A 19,549-nucleotide genomic window follows, 5' to 3' on the forward strand; every position below is an offset into this window, starting at 1 on the left:
GAACACCTTGGTCGCCTCAAAAAGACCATTTTGAATCAGGGTTACTATCCAAGAACAATTGAAAACCAAATTACAAGAGCCACCAGAATGTCAAGGAATCACCTGATACATTACAAAGCTAAAGAAGAAAATAACCAGGTGCCTCTAGTAGTCACCTACAACCCAAATCTGGACGTGCTAAGGGGAGCTGCACGGAAATTACTACAAAAAGATGCCCGATTACAATCCATTTTTCCAGACCCCCCACTACTGTGCTTTAGGCAGCCCCCAAATCTAAGAAGCATCATTGTCAGAAGCTCCCTGTCCTTCCAACAGCTGCAGGAACCTTTCCTTGCAACCAGAAAAAATGTAAAACCTGTCCATTTATAACGACCACGGACAAGATAAAGATCCCCAATTCACATTAGGACTACAAGATCCCAGGTACATTCAGCTGCATCACAGCTAATGTGGTGTACTTGATTATTTGTACTAAATGTCCAACTGGGGATCTGTATGTAGGGGAGACAGGGCAAAAGCTTAGAACAAGGATGAATTCTCATCGTAACATAATAAGAGAAAAAAGAATGGCTCTACCTGTGGCAAAACATTTTTGTATGCCTGATCACAACACCAGGGATATGAAATTACTGGTATTGAAAAGTAACTTCACATCCCAGAGAGAGAGAAGAGTCTGGGAGTTCAAGCTCATGATGACCTTTGACACTCTCAATGCTGGAATGAATGTGTCGCATGGATTTATGTCTTTTTACATCAATTAAGGAATTTGCGCCTAAGACATTGTGGGGGCATCACAACACATTAGCAGACCCAAATCAGAGGACAATAAAACATCCAGACTCCTTATCTATGAACTGGTCCAATATTTATGTTTCTCCCTCTCCCACAATGATAGTTCTGCTTCGAGTCACTTGTCTTATCTATTGCATTTTTTCTGTGCTGTGTTGTGTATAAATATGTGACTCTTCAGATTTTGTATTAGTCTAGCCTGATGAAGAGACCTGAGTAGTCTCGAAAGCTTGCAATGTGTTACCATCTTTTCAGCTAGCCATTAAAAGGTATCAACCACTGAGGACTCTCAATTCTGAATAGTTTTCTATCTACTGGCTAACACGGTACAAAGATATACATCTTTCCTGTATCTAAAAAGAAATAATAATTATAAATCACGTATGGACGATATACATGCTGTATTGGAAGGTGCATAGTGTGTAATAGTATATAATGAAGCAATGAGCAGTAGTGTATATTGTATATAATAACACTATAGTATGTAATGTATATCATTTATAATGAAGCTATTGATGTCGGCCACACCTCTGCCTCTATGACAGAAGATGAAAGACACTGACTGAGCTCCTCCTTGCAATTTTTTTTTCTTTTCAGTTGTTTCCTAAGAATAGGAAAAATCCTCCTGATCCATTTTCTTTCTGCAACAAACCTGTCTTCACACCCAAAGGTAAGATGCCTGTATTTGTGCAGAGGACTTAACTTAGAAAAGTGAGAAGTGCACCTTTAGTTCTAATCTGCTACAGCTTTGTACATTTTTAAAAGTTGTATAAAAGTCCAGTAAAGCTAAATGATGTTTCCTAAGAGTCTGAATCTAGGACTCTTGTCAGTTCCGTACATTTGTACGGACATGAGGGCAGCAGGATGTTTTGGGTTTTATTTGAGAGGGGCAGATGAGCCAGTTTTTGCTAATTTTCACTAGTCTGAGTTTATTGGGTGTCAAGTCTGAGTTCTTAATTAATGCGAGGGGAGTTTGGTCTTGGCTTTTGACAAATGTCTAGAGTTTAGAGTCTAAACTGGGGACCTAAGCCTGCAGTATGAATTCATTTTTGAGGTCTTAGTCTAAGTTCAAATTAATTTTGCTTTCGACTTTGATTCTGGGCAGTGGCACCATCCTCCATCATTCTTCCTCGACGTCTGATGTCTCAGTGCAGTGGGTGCAATGACGTCACTGCGCTGAGATGTACGGTTCTTCAGAACGCTTGCTGCAAAGACTGAAGCAAAGTGTTTTTTTATTTTGGTGGACAGAATACTGTTTGAAGGACAATGAGGAGTATATTATACTATATGGAGGACTATGGGGAGTGCATTATAGTGTATGGAGGACTATGGGGAGTGCATTATACTGTACCGAGGATTATGGGAGTACATTATAATGTATGGAGGACTATGGAGTGCATTATACATTACGAAGGACTATCGGGATTACAGTATACTATATACTATATACTATATATATGGACGACTATGATGAGTGCAGTATATTGTATGGAGGACTATGAGGAGTGCATTATACTGTATGGAGGACTATAGGAAGTGCATTATACTGTGTGGAGTACTATGTGACTCCCATAAAACTATATGGAGGGCTATGTGGGGGCCATTATAATATTTGGAGGGCTATGTGGAAGCCTTTATACATTATGGAGATCTATATGGGGTGATTTTACTGTATGAAAGTATAAATACAGTGTGAAGGTTTGTGTGGGGTCCATCATATTATGTTGAGGGCTGGGTGGGGGTGATTTTACTGTTTGGAGGGATAGTGCGGGCGATTATACAGTGTGGAGTCATTATACTGTGTGTAGGCGCATTATACTGCAAGGAGGGCTGTGCGGGGGTTGCAGTTTGGGGATCATACTGTGCTGGAGTCATCATACTTTGCTGGGGAGTTAAGGTGGGGTACAGTAGGGCCATCATACTGTGCATGTGGAGGCTAATGTGGAGGCATTCACTGTGGGAGTAGTGTTTGTGCGGCACTTTCGTTGGCATCATACTCTATGGGGGAATGACAGGGGAATTTAGGGTTTAAGTAGGAGGAAAATCACTTTGTAAAAGTTGCAAAGTTGTGAGATATGCTCTTTTGTGACTTGGCCGAATGTTAATTATTTTTTTGGGGGGATGGGATTAGAACTTCTGCTATGGGGACCCAATAGTTCTATTTACACCTCTGATTCTGAGTTAATTTTTAGTAGCTGAATTATTTTATGTGCCTGACTCTGAGGTCTAGGATCCAAGTCTGTAATCTGACATAATGTAGGGGTCTGATATTACAATTTAGGCCGGCGTCACACTTGCGAGTGCAATGCGAGAAACTCACGCTAGTCTCTCGTTTCAATGCCCGGCACTGCCGCCGACAGTTCGGAACGGAGCATTCAGCTGCATAAAAAGACATGCAGCCGCACACTCCAGTCCCGACTACCGGCGACAGTGCCGGGTATTGAGGCGAGAGACTTGCGCGAGTTTCTCGCATTGCATTAGCAAGTGTGACCCCGGCCTTACAAAAATGTTAGTCCAAGAGGAGGCAAAGAGGAACATGATGTGTTTTGGTATGGCACTGGGTAAGGGCCTAATCCAAAACTTGACCTCAGGCCCATGGATATCTAGATATGCAAGTGTGTGTTTGTGGGATCTTATTGTATGTGTATTAAGTGTTCGTGTATATTTGTATGTGTATTAAGTGTTCGTGTATATGTGTGCTTGTATACTTGTAGTGTGTTTGCATGTATGCAAGTCCTGAATGGAAATTGATTTTTTGGAGCAGGTAAATATCTAGAAGATATGCTTGCATTTATCTATTCATTGTATGGCTCTATTGTGTGAGCCTTGTATGGTATTATTATTTGTATATAAAGTATATCCAAAAAAGAGGTAGCACAAAGCCGGTAAATTAACTCTCAATGCATAAACTTAATATGGCCCTCGCTGTAACTGCTTCAGTTTCATCCTGGCTTTGCTTGATTGACAAGTCTATCTCTGGGTGTGTTTAAGGAGTCACCTGTCAATCATGCAGAGGGGGCAGGGAGATATTTGTAATATGGGAATCTGTCTCTGATTCACTCAATGTTGGGTTTGGCTCGAATGAATCATCTGACAGGCTCCCTTTAAAGCTAGAAATGCTGACAAATGTAATGCTATAATGCTCGCAGCGATGACAAACATCAAGCTTTCAAGGCTATTTACTTCTCTTCTTTTCTCATCTTGTTATTGCCCATCATCCTTTCATTAGGTCAGTAAAAGCTCCGTAAGGGACAAATGAGAACTCTCAATTCTGATCTTTTCTAAAACAATATACGCACACCACAGAAGCAGGTCTCTTCCCATCACGATTGAGCTATATTTCTGCACAATTGCTTGATATATGCCATGATGGAAGTCTCTGGCATATGCCCATGTTGGCCGCAGGGGCCCATTGACTCCCATATTAGAAACACAATACAAAATATCAGGTTTTGTGGCATGCCTCTGGAAAGAATAGTGTAGTCAACTGTGCTGTCCAAAAAAATGGTATTTTGACAGGTATCAGACTCAATGATGCTAAAACGTCACGTTCTTAGTATATCCCAGATAAATGGAGCCCAATCAATATGGTTGAGTGTGTGACGGTCGAGAGTTTTTCCGGCACCAATTTGCCAAATCATATTGGTCTCTAACGTGTCCAGATTGTCATTTGTGCACATTTCAGGACCTTTCTCTAAGGTCGGAAAGCAGATGTCATACCGACTATGATACGCACCAACACTATGATCGGCCATTCTACTGCCTTCTTTTAGTTTATAGACTCGTATCCTGACATCCCCTGAAAATGAAATAAGTGGCGTAATAAGACAAAAATCAGATGATCATCACACTGCCAGGTCTCATTCACATGCCATATTACCAATTCTGGCTCAGAGGATCTAGAATATAACACCTATATCCTGTTACGGTCCAGTCTTGTACCTCTGTGTGTCTGACTTTATATCAGGGCATACGTGTTTTTTTCTCAGAGATTCCGAGATTTTGCAAGAATGTCCTGACTAAGAAATAAAAATCTTCCATTGTATTAAAAAAAAAAAACAGAAACCAGAATGGCTGAGTCCACTGAGCCCCAACTCTTTTCATTTAATAGACGGTCACATCTGTGGTGGTTGCACCATTTTTTCAGCATTTCATGCATTTTTGCGTTGTTGTGTCTGTTGAAAAAAAAAATCAAATACTGTAATCACATTTACCGCAATGTATTTCATTTAGAAAGATGAAAACATAAAGGTGTGGAAAATACAGAGGCCATACAGTATATGACAAGAGGATGACTTGTAGCCACATTTTAAATGCAAAATACCAGACTAGAACCAAAGAGGAGATTATTCTGAATTAAAAAAAAAGTTGCAAGAGCAGATTTTGTGTTAAAGGGACTCTGTCACCATGTTTTTTCTATGTAATATAAGAGCAGCATAAAGAAGTGGCAGATAACCTCATTACAGGGATGTGTCACTTACTAGGCTGCTTGCTGTACTTTTAATAAAATCACCCTTTTCTCGGCTACAGATCTAGCAGTTCTCTGAATACTGAGCTTTGTAAAACCCGCCCACATCACTGATTGAACGCTTCCTGTGTACACTGTGCATAGGCAGAAAGCTGCCAATCAGTGGTGGGGTTATACAGAGCAGGAGAACTGCATGGAACAAGACATCTGGTCCCTCTAATGAAAATCTCATAAAACACTGATTTTATTGAATCAACACACAGCCCATTCAATGACACATCACTGGAATCACGGTCTCAGTCCCTACAGTATGCTGCTTTCAGATAAATGACAAAAACCTGCTGGCAGATTCCTTTTAAGGTTAGTTTCAAAAGGTTCACTACCCTTAGACTAGTTTAAGGCAAACATGCGTTAATTTTGATCAGCCTGCTGTCTATGCGTACAATGAACAGCATACTGACCAATGTAATTGAATGTGCTAGCACACATGAGCAAGTAAGGAACATTACGCACTGGTCTTGTCCACCTGACACCATGATGTGCCTGATCTGTGATATTCACAAGCTCATGTAAATGCAGCCTTTACAAGTTCTATTTCTAAACACTTTTCTATTACCTTCCAGAGTTGCTGTTGTTGTTGCACCTGTCAGATCCTATTGATGCCAGAATAAAGGATTTTTACTGTATTCCATATTTATTAAAGTACTTCTTTCCCAACAGATGGATCCATTACTACAAAATATCATAGTTCTGCTTATGGCAAGTTTCTCTATCTATACTTATGCCTATCCAAATGGGCAAGTTACGGCTGTCTGTGACTCAATGACTCCATCACATGGTGCTTCACCCCAAACCTCAAGTCCACCATATACTTTATCCCTGGATAAATACACCTATAGTCCTGGGGACAAAATAAAAGGTAAGTACATTGGATAAGAAAAAAATGAAAATATATAGATACTCATGTCTGATACCTTATTTATGGTCTTCTCCAGCTAACCTATAGGTTGGAATACCACAGCTATACTCACAGCTCGACTTGTCCTTGGCATCAATATACTGTAGAACAGAGGTCTCAAACACAAGGGCCGCATGCGGCCCCTGAGGCAGTCGTCTGCGGCCCGCGGTGCACCACATGTCTCACTCCCTGAGGCAGGGGGAAGGGCGCGCATTCAGGAGCACACGATGGCTGTTCTGTGTGCACATGACCTGGGATGAGGTCACAGGAGGAGGAGGAGTCAGGGTCACATGATCAAGGGCCTCAGTGTATACAGGATGCTGCTGTCTGTGCTGGTTGTCACGGTGCTGGATGCAGGTAAGTTTATGTGTGGGGTCAGGAGGGGTTTACAGGCTGGATGTAGCAGAGCCGTGTGTGTACAAGGTGTACAGAGCGAAGCCGCGTGCGTACGAGGTGTACGGAGCGGAGTTGCGTGTGTACGAGGTGTACGGAGCAGAGTCGAGCATGTACAAGGTGTATGGAGCAGAGCCGTGTGTGTACGAGGTGTACATAGCGGAGTCGTGTGTTATGAGGTGTAGGGAGCGAAGCTGTGTGTGTACGAGGTGTACGAAGCGGAGCCGCGTGTATACGAAGTGTACGGAGTGGAACCGCTTGTGTACGAGGTGTACGGAGTGGAGCTGCGTGTGTATGAGGTGTACGGAGCGGAGCCGCGTGCTTACGAGGTGTGCGTAGCAGAGCCGTGTGTTTACGAGGTGTACGGAGCGAAGCCACGTGTGTACGAGGTGTACGGAGCGGAGCCGCATGTGTACGAGGTGTACGGAGGGGAGCCGTGTGTGTACGAGGTATACGGAGCGAAGTCGCATATGTACGAGGTGTACAGAGCAGAGCCGCGTGTTTACAAGGTGTACGGAGCGGAGCCACGTGTGTACGAGGTGTACGGAGCAGAGCTGCGTGTGTACAAGGTGTGCGGAGCGGAGCCGCGTGTGTACAAGGACCGAGATGTAGGGAGCCGAGCCGCGTGTGCCCGAGATGTACGGAGAGGTGCCGTGTGTGTACAAGGACCGAGATGTAGGGAGCCGAGCCATGTGTGTACGAGATGTACGGAGAGGAGCCGTGTGTGTACAAGGTGTGTGGAGTGGAGCCGTGTGTGTGCGAGGTGTATGGAGCGAAGCTGTGTGTGTACAAAGTGTACGGAGAGGAGCCGTGTGTGTACGAGGTGTGCGGAGCGGAGCCGTGTGTGCATGAGGTGTGCGGAGCGGAGCCGTGTGTGTACGAGGACCGAGGGGTAGGGAGCGGAGCCATGTGTGTATGAGGTGTACGGAGCGGAGCCGCGTATGTACGAGATGGATGGAGAGGAGCCGCGCGTGTAAGAGGTGTGCAGAGCCACATGTGTACGAGGTGTGCGGAGTGTGTGTGTATTTTGGCATGGGGGACCCCCATTTGAAAGTTCGCACCAGGGCCCATAACTTTGTAGCTACTCCACTGCTTACGTTAGAAGATAGGAGTGCGCCGCTCCATAGTGGCTGTGGCCCTGCGTGATGACATCCCCCTGGCGCTGTGTAATGACAGAGAGCGGAGGCGTGACTTTCCCCCCATTGCTGGATTTTGCAGGTGACTGTGGCTGTTCGTGTACAGCGAGATGATAGCGCCATCTCACATGCAGAGCCGACACTATCATCCGCTGAGGTAAGCTGTACATCGCAGTTGACAACCTATTTGAATGGCCACGATCGGTATTAGCACCGATCACAGCCGTTTAACCCCTTAGATACCGCTATTAATTGTGACTGTATTAAGTTTGAAAGGAATGCGGCCCGCCAGCTTAAATTTTTTTTTTATGTGTGGCCCATTTACTCTGCCGAGTTTGAGACCCCTGCTTTAGAATATATTTTTCCTCTTAAACCAGAACCTTCAGGATTACGGTAACATTTTCTGTGCTATCTCTTGATATTTAAAAGTCCTTCTGTGAGATACAGCCGGGTCTGGCATTCTAGATAACCAGAGAAAAGTGAGGACGATTTCCTGGTAACTTTCCTGGTGGAACATTCAGGTGGACTTCATGTGCAAGCACAAAACATTTTGTAAAGATACACTTTAGGTTAGTGTGGTATCTATTTTAGTTTTGACATTTTATACAATAATTTTCATACAAGGCTCACAGAATGGTGCCACATACAATGCATACATGCTCACATACACACACAGTGCTTACATGCACACAATGCATGCATGCTCTCATACACACAATGCATGCATGCTCTCATACACACAATGCATGCACGCTCACATACACACAATGCTTACACGCTCACATACACACAATGCATGCATGCTCACATACACACAATGCATGCACGCTCACATACACACAATGCATGCATGCTCACATACACACAATGCATGCATGCTCACATACACACAATGCATGCATGCTCACATACACACAATGCATGCATGCTCACATACACACAATGCTCACATACACACAATGCTTGCATGCATGCTCACATACAATGCTTGCATGTTCACATACACACAATGCTTGCATGCTCACATACACACAATGCTTGCATGCTCACATACACACAATGCATGCATGCTCACATACACACAATGCATGCATGCTCACATACACACAATGCTTACATACACACAATGCTTGCATGCATGCTCACATACACACAATGCTTACATGATCACATACACACAATGCATGCATGCTCACATACACACAATGCTTACATGCATGCTCACATACAATGCTTGCATGTTCACATACACACAATGCTTGCATGTTCACATACACACAATGCTTGCATGCTCACATACAGACAATGCTTGCATGCTCACATACACACAATGCATGCATGCTCACATACACACAATGCATGCATGCTCACATACACACAATGCTTACATACACACAATGCTTGCATGCATGCTCACATACACACAATGCTTACATGATCACATACACACCATGCATGCATGCTCACATACACACAATGCTTACATGCTCACATACACACAATGCTTACATGCTCCCATACACACAATGCTTACATGCTCACATACACTCAATGCATGCATGCTCACATATACACAATGCTTATATGCTCACATACACCACATACACACAATGCTTACATGCTCACATACACACAGTGCATGCATACTCACATACACACAATGCTTACATGCTCACATACACACAATGCTTACATGCTCACATACACACAATGCATGCATGCTCACATACACACAATGCATGCTTTCTCATACACACAATGCTTACATGCTCACATACACGCAATGTATGCATGCTCACATGCACGCAATGCATGCATGCTCACATACACGCAATGCATGCATGCTCACATACACACAATGCATGCATGCTCACATATACACAATGCTTACATGCTCATGGGTCGCCCTCGCTCACCCAGGGCTGTGGGGTACTCGGTACCGGGCCGGTGTCAGGGGGAATGTGTGCGTGTCACAGCAGCGGTGACCCGGTCCGTGGCCCTGGGCGCCCAATATCAATGGCGGTGATGTTTGTAGTATAGTTTATATGGATAGTTCGTGACGCCACCCATGGTGTTTGGCAAGTAAGATGGTAAGCCAACGCTGCTTGCAGATCCGCTGGGACTGATGGTGTGGTGCAGCAAAGATGGTGTAGCTCCCCACAGGTGGAGCTGTAGTCCCAGGGCAGTGTAGGTGCAATGGATGATCAGAGGCACGGAATGGGGTGGATGTTGATACCCAGATGTAGCGGTGCTGATGCGGGAATGAATGGAGGACACCAGAGCTTGCAGTTTCAAAGCTTTACTCACAGTTCGTAGTGCACACAGGTGCCTGCTTCAGTACCGTGTCCTCCGGGGCAGAGGCCCAGCCAACCTCCAGGCAAGATAGGACTCTCCTCACCAGCACCCCGCCAACATGTGCCTTCCTGAACGACTCCTCTATTGCGCCTTTTAGTGTGAAGATCTCCAGTACCGTGGTTCTCTGACGTTCCTCCTGTCAGATGTTCCTAACAACTCTACTTGTATGACACAGAGCTGTAGCCTGATCAGGGACCTCCTGGATCCCGGCTCTCTATCCGTGTTGCTGTTGTGTCCCAAGTCTTGGATGGGAGTAGTGCATTTACAGCCAACTACTCCATCGGTGTCTGCTGCAGAACCATAAGTGTCCATACAACCTCGGGGACTGGGCCCCGGCCTTGCGCTGAGAACCTATAGGCAGGGTTCCTCTTCCAACCCACAACTCCTCTCTGTTCTCCTACTCCTTCATTCCGCACTGTTCCTTCTCTCTCTTATGGAAATGCAGGTTACAGTTCTAAGTCTCTTTCCTTCTCCTTCCTTTCCCGTGCCAGCTGGCTCAGGTCACTGAGGCAGTTCTAGCACTCCTTCCTCCTTACCTTCTTCCAGGGATCCTCACTCCTGTCTGAATGACTTCTTTCTCTCCCACCTGCGGTCAGACTCCTCTGATTGCCTGACCTCCCGGTCTCCACTGAACTCAACTCAAACCGAACTGAACTGAAACTGAACTTAAACTCAACTCCAATCCTATCTTTCCCCTTCGTGTTACGAAGCAGGGATCCACGAAAGGTGCTCTGCTACCCACTAGCACTGAGCTGCAATCTGGTCCTGTGCTGAACTATCCTGTGTGTGGGATGCAGGTGTGGGAGTGTGGCAAGGAGTTCCCACCTTACCTGGATGGTGGGGCACTATACCTTAGGAGAAGGTGCAGTACCTCTGTGGCGACTGAGCCTCAGGGGCGCCACATACCCCCCCGTTAAACACAGCACGTCCACGGGCTGCAAGGCAAAGAAAGTATACAGCAAAGAAACATACAAAATTTTTGCAATGCATAATAAATATTTCTTATACTAAGCTTCCTAATATAGGAGGTACTCATCTTGAACGTTACCAACAATCCTATACAAAACTCTATGTTAAACAGTTCAATTTATTTCTTAATTCTAAGTGCAGTTCCCAAATTCAAAGTGCTATACTCTGTAACGCATCTCTTTTATTACTTTTCTCTTATTCTGTCAGTTTACTCTCATTTTTCTCTTTTTCTCTACTAGATGCAAGACACTGACCGTAAATACCTGGTCTGTCACCTGTCAATTTCAATTCTTTATTCACATTGCTCACTTCTATATCAGACATTCCTAATTTTCACTATAAAAGCTATTTCTCAATTACTAATATTCTTATAAAACACATTATCACAATAAAACATTGCAAAGATTCTTGTAAGGCTGGACACCGCTCCCAGCCGGGATTTCTTGCAGTGTCCTTTGAGGTAGACATCATTCTTCGAAAAGTGTCCATGCAAAAACATTATCTCCGCAAAGTGTCTCTTTATGTAAAACCAAGAAAGGGCACCTAAAGAGGTGCAAACTATTTACAATGCAGTTCCGGATCAATCAGCGTCTATGATCTCTTAAGTTCAATAAAGGGAAAAACGCTGCCAAAGCAACTAGGCAACAAAAATGCAAAACATGATGAACAAAAATATAAAAAGGCACAACTGGTGCGATAATACCCTCCTGGGTAATGAGATTTGAAAAGTTTCTTAATTGTGTTCCCCTCCTGGGGTTCTGGAACTGTCCTCAGACGTGGTACTAGAAATGTCCTCATCCTGTTGCTGGCTGGCTAACCACATGTACTCTGCTTCCCACAGGGAGAGGTAGGGACTGGTCGGGGTAATGGAGAGGGCCATTGAAAAGTCAACTGCCTGTGGGGATGGCACATCCACTGTGGGCACCACCACCAGTTCCTCAGAGTTGGATTCCTCGGTGTCCATTGGGGTCTCAGTCAGCGGTACCGCCGTCAGGGGTCTTCGGCGGAGGTCAACTGGGCCGTTCCTATCCACAGGTGTCACTCCCAAAGCTAAGGTCACCCCCAGGGCAGCAATTGTACCTGGCGGTTCCAGCCGCGGGTCCAGCTCCAGTTCCGGGTAGTAGATGGCTGCTGCCGCCACTCCCGGAGTGACGGACGGGGTGGACCGCAGTTGCACCCGAGCCGGGGCCAGACCCTTCTCAGTCGGGATCGTTGGTGGAATTCGGCACAACAGTTCCCGGTCCAGGCGGGGACGCGGTCCTGGGCCTCCATTCTGCTCCAACGCCCTCATATATCTTCTCCGAGCTGGACTCACCCAATGGCAGTACCGGGGGTGAGGTGGTGGCGGCCGCTGTCGAGGATGTATCAGCGGTCATAGTCTCCGCGTGGGCGGCCTAGGGGTGAGTGGTCTCTCCTCCCCCTCATTTACACACCATGCATGCATGCTCACATACACAAAATGCTTACATGCTCACATACACAAAATGTATGCATGCTCACATACACACAATGCTTACATGCTCACATACACACAATGCATGCATGCTCACATACACACAATGCATGCATGCTCACATACACACAATGCATGCATGCTCACATTCACACACAATGCATACATGCTCACATAAAATGCATGCATGTTCACATTCACACACAATGCATACATGCTCACATACATTCACAATGTATATACGTTCACATACATAATATACACATGCAATGCATACAAGCTCACATACATACTTGCTCACATACACAATGCAAACATGGTCACATACACAATATATACATGCTCACACACATACATGTTCACTTACATACACACAATGTATACACTGTGACAGGGTCATGACACAGTGTATGAGGGGAGATATGTGTGACTGTGCATAATGTAGTCAGTGATTTGAAACCAGGATATTTTCCTCCAGCACACTACTTGTTGAGACAGTTAAATTAACGTTACAGACATGGGCTGGTTTTATGTGGACATCCATAGAGTGGGTGGGAGGGTTCCCACCGTATCTCCACCTGCAGAGCCGACACCGGCAGGTGTACTGACAGGACCTGGGACAATGTCAGTCATGTGATCATCACATGGTCTGGCTTAAATAGTTTGACTTGAGGGTCAGTGTGGGTGGTGATTTTGGAGAGATCAAGTCTCCAAATGGCAGCTCCAGGTGTTGCTGAATACATCTGGTGGTCTAAGCAGGCGAATACATCAGACAAGTGGACTTTGTTGTGTGTGATCTTTTTGTTTCACTGTTAAGCCAGAAAGGTTCTGTTTATTTTGCTGAACCCTGCTATGATCTATGCTGTCCATAATAAACCAGCAGGTGTTTTACTACAAGAAATGTTCCTGTGTCTACCTTGGGAAGCAGCTGAGTGTGTCAACCCCTCACAACACGCTCAAATACATGCTCACATACACACACAATGCATACATGCTCACATACATACATGCTCACATACACACAATTTTATACAGGTGATTCTCACAAAATAAGAATATCATCAAAATGTTAATATATTTCAGTTCTTCAATGCCAAAAGTGAAACTCATATATTATATAGAGTCATTACACACAGAGTGATCTATTTCAAGTGTTTATTTCTGTTAATGTTGATGATTATGGCTTACAGCCAATGAAAACCCAGAAGTCATTATCTCAGTAAATTAGAATATCAAAAAACACCTGCAAAGTCTTCCTAAGCTTTTACAAAGGTCCCTTAGTCTGTTTCAGTAGGTTCCACAATCATGGGGAAGACTTCTGATTTGACAGATGTCCAGAAGGCAGTCACTGACACACTCCACGAGGAGGGCAAGCCACAAAAGGTCATTGCTAAAGAAGCCGGCTGTTCAGAGTGCTGGATCCAAGCATATTAATGGAAAGTTGAATGGAAGGGAAGAGTGTGGTAGAAAAAGGTGCACAACCAACCGAGATAACCGCAGCCTTTAAGGAATTGTTAAAAAAAGGCCATTCAAAATTTTGGGGGGAGATTCACAAGGAGTGGACTGCTGCTGGAGTCATGAAATCGGTCAGGAAAGTGGCATCCCTTTAAATTCTGCCACTTTAGGCACTGGCCCACTTAAGGTTAAACACATGGTTAAGCCATTTCACATTATATAGTCTTCCACCAAAAGCATAAAACCCCTTTTAGCTTTATTTAGTGAGGAGGTGTCACGCTGTCAAATGTGTCCAGTTTTTGTCCTTAGTTTGCCATTTTTTTAATTAATTTATTTTGTTAAATACGGCAGTTCCCGAGCCTCGGAGCTTTCTATTTAGTGCTACTTTTTATGGTTGTTTCCAAGTTTAAATTTTACCTGCAGTTTATGAGATTTGGTTGGGTCACATTTAATGTCAGTTATCTGACTAATCATTAATGATGTTGATACCTTAGGCACTGTCACATATAGAATCTAGTATAATTTGCTGTAATTCACTAATGCTCATGTGAAGGTTATTTTTTTCTACGATTTGCAGTGACTCTCACCAGCAGTGCCTCCCAGTTCAGAGGCTTCATGATCCAGGCACGTTCAGAGAGTTCTATTGTCCCTTTGGGCTCCTTTGAGATCAGCAATGTTAACGCTCAAGTCTTGACTTGTACTTCTGCTGCAGTAAGTGGATAACTGGTTTACTCTGAAATTATTCATACGTTTTCCTTGTCCCTTGGGCACATCGTATTAAAACCTATAAAATAATACAGAGAATTTCTGTAGAGAGGTGCATCGTACATGCTAATTATGAGAGACATTGGTATTGACCTCCAATGCCTGCATTCTTAACGACGGTGTCTTCGCTCCCTACCCAGTCCCTGTAACAAGTGCACTTAAAGGGGATGTTTACTTACTGTATATTTAAACAAATGTGTTGGATAAATGACTTTGCTGCACTTATAAATAAGTATTACAGGTTCTCCTTCTTTGTGAAGTGCTGCCCACTTTTGTTCTGGTTACAGGTCTTTTTGAAGACGGCCTTAATCAAAGAGCGCTGGTGTAAAATGCTCCAATTTTTTAAGAGTTGTACGCCTTTTAACCCCCTTCCAACATAGGAGTACTGGTATGCCCTATATCAGATGTAGGTGTATGATGCGGATTTAGGAGCCAAGCCTGAACCATACTGGGCGGGAGTCGGCTGTATTATACAGCGAGCACCTGCCTCTACCAGCAGCTCTTACTCTTGCATTTAATTGGTACAAAGTCAATGGGGTGTCCATTCTTGCTGATAAGTTGCCATGGCAGATGAGGGTATACTGAAGAACTAAGTTACATTCATCTTTGTATTTTTATGAAGCCTAGTCCATGGATAGGCTTAACAGGATTTCTTTAAATATACCATATACTGCAATATTTCTGTATTAGTACAAGTGAACATAGGCTCAAACTCCCTAGGATTACTAAATATAAAAGTACAGAGTAATTAAGTAATTAAATAGGTTTTAAAAATATTTTCCTTTTCCCAATAAATAAATTAAAAAAAAAAAAAATATATATATATATATAAATATATATATATATATATATATGCACGGTATATATACATATAATATATTTGGTACTGCTGCATCTTCAAAAGTGCAATCTAACGAGATATAATCTGATTTAACCTGTAGAGTAAAAACAATAAAAAACAATCAAAACATCATATATACCCCAAAGCAGTATCAATAAAAACTACAGTTCGCCACTCAAAAATCAAGCCCTCACACAGCTACATCAATGAAAAAATTAAAAAGTTAGGGGTATCAGAAAATGGTTACACAAACCATATTACATATACTGTACAAATACATATATACATACAGGAATGGTTCTTGATTACATTCCAGAGGTTTTCAATGGGGTTCAGGTCTGAAGATTGGGATGGCCATGACAAGGATTTGATGTGGTGGTCCTTTATCCACACATTGATTGACCTAGCTGTGTGGCATGGCACATTGTCCTGCTGGAAAAAACAGTCCTCAGAGTTGGGGATCATTTCCTGAGCAGAAGGATCAACTGTTTTTCCAGGATAACCTTGTATGCGGCTTGATTCATACGTCCTTCGCAAAGATTAACCTGTCCAATTCCAGCCTTGCTGAAGCATCCCCAGATCATCACCGATCCGCCACCAAATTTCACAGTGGCTTGTACACCTCTCCAGGTCTCCGTCTAACCATTAGATGACCAGGAGTTGGGCAAAGCTGAAAATTAGACTCATCAGAGATTACCTTACTCCAGTACTCTATGATCCAATACTTATGGTCTTTGGCAAACTTCAGCCTGGCTCTCGTTTGCTTCTCTTTGATGAAAGGCTTTTTTCTACCTTTACATGACTTGAGCCCTGCCTCTAGGAACCTATTACGAACTGTTCTTGCCATGCCCTTCACCCCAGCTGCCATTTGCCATTCCTTTCATAGGTCACTTGATGTCATCCTGCGGTTGCTGAGTGACATTCGAATAAGATGACAGTCATCCCGGTCAGTGGAGAGTCGTTTTCGCCCTCTGCTGGTCTGTAGCTTTGTTGTCCCCAATGTCTGCTGTTTGATCTTGTTGTAATGGACTGCCATTTTAGAGATTTTAAGGATGGAAGCAACATGACGTTCACTGTATCCCTCTGCTAGTAAAGCCAGAATTGAGCCCTTATTTTCCTCACTCAAGACTTTTCTTTTCAACTCCTTTGGCATGGTTAAAAGTTATTTTTTCATTCCTATTAATTTTGGGATATTACTAGCACTTATTTTGCCATCCAGCTTGTCCTATTGTAGGAGGATTGTGAACACCACAGCAGGGTTTTTTATACTTTCCTTCGTTAAATAAGATTTGGTTCAGGTGATCACCTAATCAGAAGCACATTAAGTAGAATGAGGTGTACTCTGGTTGGAATTCAGCTGACACTGGAATGCAATGGCTCACAGACATGTACAGAAGATGATTTTTAACTGTGCAGTGATCTCTTAATTTTTGCCAGAGCTGTATATATATATGTATTACTTACAAAACAATTGACGGAATTGCATTTTTTTCACCCAAGTTGAAATTTTGCTGCTTTTCAGCACATTATATAGTAAAATGAATGGTATCACTAAAACTGCAATTCACCTTTGAAAGAGGTGGAGGAAAACATAAAAGTCAAAATCACCAAGATCCATCTTTCATATCCAATTTTAGGTTCTCGACTATTCATGACATGGACTGCATCCTCTGTAAGCATAAATATTAACCCAAGATCATTTCTTTTGGCATCTCTTTGGATAAGACCAGCCTTCTAGAAGAAGATTTTTCAATGCAAATTAGAGTGGTCCCCTCAAAGAGGTTTCACTGCAAAATATACAGATTACTGATGTGGTCTAGAACTGCTCTCACAGTAATGTCATACACGTTATATTTACAGAGCGCTGTAAGTCAGACATCAAGCAGTGATAAGTCCAGCATAGACGTGACCTGGGTCGCTCCAGCCTCCGTTACTTCAGATATTCAAATCAAGTAAGATACTCTCATCAATGAAAGAAAATCGAAATCTAAAACCTAGAGATGAGCGAATCTTTTAAAATTGGAATTCGCCACCTTTTCAAAATTTTTCCAAAAATTCAATTTGTGGCAAATCATTTTGTGATGAATCATAAGCACATACATTTCCCTGAAAAGAAGTGATAACACTTGAGGTCTCCTAGGACTATGTCGAACCCCCTTAAAGCTCTTTAGCTCAAGCTTAGTAATGTCGCAGTGATTTGCACATAGCTATGGGTAAAAGGATGATAGCTGTTACGCAGTCAAACACTATCTGTAATGTTTCTTCAGTGTTTTATGGCTTTTCATCACTATTTCTATTGCTAAACTGTGAGCTCTGATCTCATCTTAATATCCAGATTCATCCCAAAATGGCTGCTGCATTCCCTATCTCTGACTTTATACAGGCTATGATAGTCCCTCCTGATTGGCTGTGCTCTACCATGTGATGTGATAGCTGCAAGGCATCATGGGGAAGCCCATCAGTTTGCATCCAAGATCATATGAGCCTTCTCTGGTTGATACAGTCTTCTGTAATGTGTAAACCAACAGTGGCAATTTTTGATGTTTCACGCAAATTGTAATGCAAACTGTTCAAATATGCCGGATTTAACAAATTCCCAAAAAAAATTGCACCAATTTATTTGCATCAAATAAATTTTCTCATCTCTACTAGCAAATGATAAGAACTGTACAATATGGGATCATGTGGTTGGCTGTTAAGTATTGACCAAAAAAACGCTGAATTAATTCTGTTTGTGTTATAGAGCAACTGTTGTTAAAACTGGGCAGGTGTTTTGGACAAATGTGGTGAGTGAAAAAATTGCATATATTTCCACCACCACCACTCCCAGTATCACAGTGGGAAATCCATCCAGTACCAATACAACACTGAAAACTTCAACAGATTCGTCCATAACTACAAATACATCCACTACCTCTTCTACCACAGCTACCTCCTCTACCACAGCTACCTCATCTACCACACTTGTCGGCAAATCCACTGTGCACAACATTGGAGTCCAACGTGTAAGTCTACTTTATTTTCCACCATATTGCACTTCCTGACTGTAACCATTTAGCAGATGATTCTTAACATTCTTCAGTTTCCTACATAATAAATTCATATTAAATGACTGCATGCACAAATGTGCTGCAACACCCTGTGCTTTTGCTAGAGTAATCAATGGGAGCAGAGATGGGTTATAGGTCACCAAAGGTGTTCTGTATGATTCATAATGGCACCTTTAGATTAGGATACTACAATAAATGCCTGCTGATACCCGAAGATGGTAATCTGTCTGTTTATTTCTAGATTCCTCATTATGATATTTACTATATTTTGTTTGCAGACTTGGACCCTTGAAATACTGCTGATATCTTGTGGTCTCCTGATTTCTTCTTATTTAGTCTAATTATATTCTGAGACTGAATAACGCTTCATGTTACCAATCAATGAATCAGCTGCTTTCTGGTAATGAGAAGCATTGGAGGATAAGTTTGGAAATGAAGACATTATAGCCATGTCTGGATGAAAGAAAACTGTATTTTAATATCTGTAATATAAATATCATAAATAAGCGGAGTCTATAAAATGGTGTATGTCTACCTGTACTGTGATATCTGCAGTGATGTAATATTGTTATATAAACATGAATTAAATATGAAATATAAATATAGTATATATTATAAATACTGGACAAATATATTAAGTAAGGAGAATATATAACAACACTACTACAATGTGTATGTTTAAAGTGAACCTGTCAACAGAATTTTGCTAAGTAAACTACAGACACTGTCAGGTTGGCAGTGTTATACTGATTAAAATGATACTTGGGGTGAAGAAATCCATCTTATGGTTCTTGTGTAATTAGTAGAGATGAGCGACTTTGCCTTTTTTAGGGTCGAGTCGGGTTTCACGAAACCTGACTTTCTCAAAAGCCGAGTCGAAAGAAATCGGCCAACTATCGGGAAAAGTTGAAGGTCCG

The 19,549-nt window shown here is 42.8% G+C and overlaps 1 protein-coding gene across 1 annotated transcript; it reads left to right on the forward strand.

The window, feature by feature from the left end:
• Nucleotides 1-1,398: 1,398 nt before the first annotated feature.
• On the forward strand, nucleotides 1,399-19,271 carry LOC141085956 (putative defense protein 3). The gene is made up of 6 exons (XM_073571638.1): nucleotides 1,399-1,459; nucleotides 5,978-6,176; nucleotides 14,554-14,687; nucleotides 17,443-17,534; nucleotides 18,326-18,587; nucleotides 18,911-19,271. The coding sequence occupies exons 2-6, from the start codon at nucleotides 5,978-5,980 to the stop codon at nucleotides 18,971-18,973; spliced, it is 750 nt and encodes a 249-aa protein (XP_073427739.1). The 5' UTR covers nucleotides 1,399-1,459; the 3' UTR covers nucleotides 18,974-19,271.
• The last annotated feature ends 278 nt before the right edge of the window (nucleotides 19,272-19,549 follow it).

Source organism: Dendrobates tinctorius, unplaced genomic scaffold (genome assembly GCF_039654945.1).
Source record: "Dendrobates tinctorius isolate UK_male_01 unplaced genomic scaffold, ASM3965494v1 ptg000029l, whole genome shotgun sequence".
In the NCBI taxonomy this organism is placed as follows: domain Eukaryota; kingdom Metazoa; phylum Chordata; class Amphibia; order Anura; family Dendrobatidae; genus Dendrobates; species Dendrobates tinctorius.

Excerpts from the sequence above, each read along its gene's own strand:
- LOC141085956 (XM_073571638.1), top strand. The coding sequence starts at position 5,978 with ATGGATCCATTACTACAAAATATCATAGTTCTGCTTATGGCAAGTTTC. Across the intron at positions 6,177-14,553 it reads TCCTGGGGACAAAATAAAAG|TGACTCTCACCAGCAGTGCC; the intron begins GTAAGTACATTG and ends TACGATTTGCAG. Across the intron at positions 17,535-18,325 it reads ACTTCAGATATTCAAATCAA|AGCAACTGTTGTTAAAACTG; the intron begins GTAAGATACTCT and ends TTTGTGTTATAG.